This window comes from Telopea speciosissima, chromosome 8 (genome assembly GCF_018873765.1).
Source record: "Telopea speciosissima isolate NSW1024214 ecotype Mountain lineage chromosome 8, Tspe_v1, whole genome shotgun sequence".
In the NCBI taxonomy this organism is placed as follows: Eukaryota; Viridiplantae; Streptophyta; class Magnoliopsida; order Proteales; family Proteaceae; genus Telopea; species Telopea speciosissima.
The window spans coordinates 52,242,185-52,248,184 of NC_057923.1; the positions used below are offsets into that span (position 1 = coordinate 52,242,185).

Genomic DNA, 6,000 nt, shown 5'->3' on the forward strand with positions numbered 1-6,000 from the left:
TTCATAATAATGTAGTCAATAGTCAAATCTATTCAACTTAATGTATAAATAATGGAAGCAGAAGAAGAAGAAGGGGGTTACCCACACGTTTAGTAATTAAAAAATAATTAAGTATCTAATTATCCATCCATAGGACATGGGTCAACCTCCAACCAATATACAGAGACTTAGGCCGGCTACTAGCTAAGACGGTGGAAGACTTAAAGAAATATTGGTGGTTGGCTTGTCGTTGTTAAGAATCACAATAAAGCAATTAAAGGATCATATCTGTGCCCCTACTACAAATCCTGCCTACTTTTCATGCATGAATGCCAAGAATTAATGTGTTCTTGTTGTTAGAACACATTTGGGTATATATATAGGGGTGCAAGTTTGACCCTGACGGTCCAAGCGCGCCCTGAGTCCGAAGAGAGCCTGGGTTGAGATACCTTGGTCCTGAGGGGGATCAGGGCTAGGAATTTTGGGCCCTGAGTTAGGGCCGGGCCAGGTCAGGGTTGAGCTCGACCTGTCCCAACCCAATCCTGTCTTCTTTTTTTTTTTTTTTTTCCCTTTTTCTTTTTCTTCTTCTTCCCAGATTGGCCAACCCATATTCATCTCCTTTTCCCAGATTGGCCAGCCCATGCATCTCCCTTCCCCCCCAGATCAGGGCCAATTAGGATTAGCCCGGCCCGATCCTAAGGGTGGGTCAAGGTTGGATTTTTTTGACCTTGATTAAGGGCCGGGCGTGCGTGTGTATGTGTGGGTACGTGCGTATATGAAAGCAAAAGCTTTACCATTGACTTAAGTGTAGTGGATCACAAAACCCTAAAGTTGAAAAACTTGCTATCCTAGGTTACTAATAAAGGTCGAGATGGAAAGATTTAGACTAAAAATTTTCAACTTTGGGGGCCCTTTGACCTTCTAATTGAGTTCTTTAAGAGTCCTTTTATCTTAATGAAAAATATTTTACAGGAGTTCTATTAAAAGCAAAAGACAAAGAAAATTGTAGAAATATTTTAAAACTAAAAAATTAGTGAAATGCAACACAAGAATCAGGAAAATATGATTTTCAGTATTAATTAATCTTCCTTGACCTTAAGTAAACTCTCAGCAGAGAACACAAAATTAATGGAAAATTAAGCAAATCAACAAGTCTATTCCACTACTCTCTAGAAAGGATTACAATGCATATAAAAAGGAGAAAGTTTTCCTTCAATTCAACACATTCTAGGGTTCACAAACCCCTATAGGGTTTTAGTATGTTCCCCAAAATATCCTCCCGGCCAATACCCTCACATGCGCAATTGAAGCCCTTCGGTGAATGAATTCCCAAATCGGCCACTGTTTATGCTTCCTTTTGTTAGAAAAACAACGTCAAGAATGGTGATTTTGCAGAAGAAAAATGAAGAGAAAGAGGAGAACAAGCACACAAGACAAGATTTACATGGTTCACCCCCAAGAAGGACATCCACGGCCGAACGATAGAATGATTCCACTATTTCTGTGAAGCAAAATACAAACCTTCACCCTTACATCTCTCAAAGAGATAACAACATTATATAGAAAAACCCTAATCCAGAAAGTACAAAACTGGTCCTAGAGACCCACCCGGTCTGGTTCAGACCTAAACCAACATCTATCGAAATACATATCAAATCGAAGATCTCGACAAGCTCTATAGTGGTCAAACCTATAACACTCATGTATGCACTTTTTGACCATTTTGACGCATTTCAAGGGTGAAACGGGCACGCCAAAGTATCACCAAAACACTTTCTGGACTGAGATCATACTTCACAAGTAACACCTTTCTCAATGATCTTTAATGACATTTTTTATTCTTCAGAATTTTACCCATTAGATGCATGCATGTTTTGCTAATATGAAATGATGCAGTGAGCAAAGAAGAATCTTAGGGGGGTGTTTAATTACTTAATCTCATCAGAAAAACCCAAGTGAAACCATTCTTGGGAATAATGAGAGGTTTGAACCATTGTTAAGGCTCAGAAAAAGAGAGCATATAGAATTGGAAGACAAGTTTAGCAATTAAGTCCCTTATTCCTTATAATGTCGAGGATACATATATGACAATGATCTATGATTCCATTTTGAATCTTAATAGATCCACAAGTAAGTAAGTACCTTCAAGATCTCACTAGAATGCTGCTCCCATTGATAAAGTCAGATCTAGGGTTCTTGATTTCATCCTTCTTATTTCATCTCCTTCCAACATCTTTGAATGAGGGGACAACAAAAACAAAGATCCACAGCTATCTTCTTCTTCTTCTTCTTCCTCATTCTGAGTTCTTCCAGAGTCCACTCTTTGTCTTGACATGACATTGAGTGACAAGTTCAAATCAAGATCACAGTTGTGAGCCTTCTTCCTTTTTACTGTGTTTCTCTCTTCTCTGGTCTCTTCTCTGATCACTCTCCTTGTTGTGTCTTGGTGGCTTGTTCTACCCAAACAACTCCATCTCTCTTTCTCAATTCGTTGCAATTTGGTATCATATAAGTTGGGATTCAACATGGTTGTTCTAGATTGGGTTTGGTACAATTGAGGATCATAACTCATTTGAAATTCTTGATGGAATTTTCGAGTTCTCTTAGTAGTTAGTGAACTATAAAATCCAGGCCTCTGTGTCAAACTCACATTATTGCCTTCATCAATCCAGTTCCCATAGTCACTCCAAGAAACATCACTAAATCTGGAGAGAGAGAGAGAGAGAGAGAGAGAGAGAGAGAGAGAGAGAGAGAGAGAGAACTAAGAAGTTAAACTCTTCAAATTTCCATATTACTGGCTAAGAAAGATATATAATTCAAAAATCTTTCAATTTTCAATACCTGAAATTTGAAATAATCCCTTTATCATGACTTTCTATCATGGGAAGTAGTTGATAATGGCTATGGATTTGTTGATCTTTAGTTTCCATGAAAGTCCCTTCATGGGTCATAACTGTCATCATGAAAAAGTAACATCTATTAGCACAATTAATACAAGAGAGGGTGTCTTTTGGATCGAGAGAGTCTTTCCTTAGCTTTTAAGAGTCAAAACGGGAGTTGGGTGCTTCCTCCCATTCCTCCATATAATCCGTTGTTTTGTTTTTGAGTTTCTCCATGTATTCTCCCCCCCCTCTTTTGGGAGGGGGGAAGATTCTCTGTGCTTCGTTAATATATTTTTCATTCATCCAAAAAAATACAAGAAAGAAAAGAAAAGATGTATAAGATAACCAGGCCATGAACTCTAACTTAATTACCTCTACCATGATCATCCATCTTCTTGCTTCTATACATCTATTACAAAAATACAACAATGCCCAAAATTAAAACAAAAAACAGATCAATAGTAAAGAATTTGACTGAATTGAAGCTTTTGAGGCTAAATTTTACCTGTAAATGGCTCTTAACATGAGTGATGCTGAGGCCCTTGATGTTCATAAGCTGAAGTACTAGTTTAGGAGTTGCTTCTGCACCAAACAATAATTAAGATGATAATTATATAATTTCATTTCATGGGCTGCTGTTAATATAATTTTTGTTTGAAATTAATAACTTACTTTCTTGTCCCCCTAATCTTTCAATGGCATGAACAAAACAAAGATGGAGATCAGGAGTCCAACGTAGCCTTGGCACCTTAGATCTTGCATACTGTCTTACACTGCCACCAGAGCTTCCCTTATTCTCACTCTCATCCCCAACACTACTACTGTTATTATTGCTTGAGCTCATAACACTGTTTCTACTACTCCGGAGCCCACTCTCCTCTTCTTGATTCTTCTTGAAAAAAGGGTTTTCTTTCAACTCATCATCAGGGCTGTTTTCACTTCTATCCATCTTCTTTCTCTCTCTTTCCCTTCCTTCTTCTAACAGATTCAAATATGAGCTATACAGATAAATGTCAAATTTTCTCTGGTTAACTCCTTCAAACCAAACAAGTGATTAGATTAGAAACAATAGTGTGATAGGTTGAGGCTAAGGAGATGAGAATGGAAATATTCCAACTCCTCCCTTATTCTTCTTGACTTTGTCACACTATTCTATACATCTTAGCAAATACAGAATATTCTCAAATATTATATTTAATTATAGTTGCACATCATGCTTGCATGCATGCATGCATGCAAGCATAGATGTGCATTCATGCACATCTCTCTCTCTCTCTCTTTTCAGTCTCAACTGCATTGATAGGCAAAGAAAGTAAGGATTGGGACTTGTTTCTAAGTATCGGTATTGTATCGGGTGATACGTGTTGGTTTTGCTAATCATCGATATCGATCTCATGTCAATACCGTATTGATAGCACAATACGGAGAAGGGGTAAAATGATCAAAAAATTCATTTTAAAGGAATTTTAGAGGTAATTTTGACCAATTCAGATCGATACCATATTGATATCGTATCAGTTTTATGTGTTACCGATACCCGTTTCGATACCGTGCACTAAAGCCATGGGTTGGAGAGTTTGTGGAAGAGGAGGAGGTCACGTTTGCTGGTGCTTTGATGCTTGCTGTCGGTGATCACGGAATCGTGTCTCCAATTCCATATTTCTCCTCTGTGACAACCGCAAAACCAAAAAAAAAAAAAAACAAAAAAAAATTGAAAAAAAGGGGACATAAGACAAACGAAGAAAGAAAAGAAATAGATGACATGAGGGGTTTCGAGGAGATTCTTAGCTAGAGTTTCAAAATCGAGAACATATATTATGTTTTTTTGTGTTGTGTGCCCACACAGTTGTTGATCTTAAGAAATCATATGAACCTCCAAGTTGATTTCAAAAGTTTATCTCTTGATGATCTCATGGTGACGAACCTCAAGAATAAAGTCTCTTTCCATGTGGTTTCATTTTTAGGGTATGGATCTTGTAATTAAGAGCCATTTGATCATAGTAATATGTAATTTTATAAAGCATTCGCTAAGGCCCACTCTGACAAAAGTGACAAGTTAATCCTAATTTGTTATTGGTGAAGCCTGATCTCAAACCAGAAAATGCTGTGGTGATTCTTTGGCAGGCTGTTTCGCTTTCGAAATACGTCAGAAGGGTCAAAAAGTCAAATAAGTCTGTGAAGCTTGATCTTAGTCCAAAAGAGCTCGTCGAGAGTTTCGATTTAATATGTGTATTTCGCCCTATGTTGGTTCAGGTCCGAACTAGGTGGGTTTCTCGGGGCAGTTTTGTACTTTATGAGGTTAGGGTTTTCTTATAAATTGTAACTATCGTTTTGAGAGAAGAGAGAGAGGGTTTGTCTTTGCTTCACAGAATTAGTAGATTCATTCTATCACTCAGTCGTGGATGTAGCCTTCCTTCTTGAGGGTAAACCATGTGAATCTTGTTTTCTGTATGTGATTTCTCTTCCTTTTTCGTTTTCTTCTACAAAATTGCCATTCTGGTGTGTTGTTTTTCTAACCTACTTGTCTTTTATTTTTATTTTAGGGTTTTCTTATACGTCACTAGGTCTATTAAAGTATAATGTTTCACTATTTGTCACATGACAGTACATGGAATAGTCCATGTGATAGAAGATCAGGAAAACATCTCTCATTGGCACAATTTCAGCTTAAGATAAATTGAGTAAATAGCTAAAATTATAAAGATTCCATTTTGAATTTTATATTTCATTTGATGGCATTTTGGTACTTTTACCAAAACTTCGCCTTAGACTTTGAACAACTTTCCTTGTTTATTTAGAACTAAAATTTGGTGATTGAGATGTATGTGGGGTCCTCTATTACATGGACAAATCCATGTATTACCAAGTGACAAATAATGTAGAGTTATACTTCACTAGGCATCGTGACATGGTGACGCCTAGCAGGACCATTATTTTTATGGTTTTTTTTATGGCAAAAGGTTTCATGCATGGCCATGTATGGTGCATGATCGTACCTGCAACCGTTGGATGGGATTACAAATCATGTACTATACATGATCATGTCCATCTAACAGTGGAAAGGATGGCCGTGTACCATGCATGGCTGTGTACGAAACCTCTCCCCTTTTTTTTTCGTATCTTTGGGAATATTTCTTTG

General features: G+C 37.4%; 1 protein-coding gene across 1 annotated transcript; it reads right to left on the reverse strand.

Annotated features, from left to right (window-relative positions):
• Positions 1-1,678: 1,678 nt before the first annotated feature.
• LOC122672427 (myb family transcription factor PHL6-like) lies at positions 1,679-3,810 on the reverse strand. Its single transcript, XM_043869904.1, has 6 exons — positions 3,534-3,810; positions 3,367-3,443; positions 3,234-3,270; positions 2,821-2,932; positions 2,630-2,684; positions 1,679-1,771 (listed from the first exon to the last, which is right to left on the reverse strand). Exons 1-6 carry the CDS (start codon positions 3,808-3,810, stop codon positions 1,679-1,681), a joined length of 651 nt encoding a protein of 216 aa, XP_043725839.1.
• Between the last annotated feature and the right edge of the window lie 2,190 nt (positions 3,811-6,000).

Coding starts and splice junctions, on each gene's coding strand:
- LOC122672427 (XM_043869904.1), bottom strand. CDS start 3,810: ATGGATAGAAGTGAAAACAGCCCTGATGATGAGTTGAAAGAAAACCCT. Junction 2,685..2,820: donor GGGATTATTTCAAATTTCAG/GTATTGAAAATT, acceptor CTCTCTCTCCAG/ATTTAGTGATGTTTCTTGGA. Junction 1,772..2,629: donor GGATTGATGAAGGCAATAAT/GTGAGTTTGACA, acceptor TTACTTGTGAAG/TATGATCTCAGTCCAGAAAG.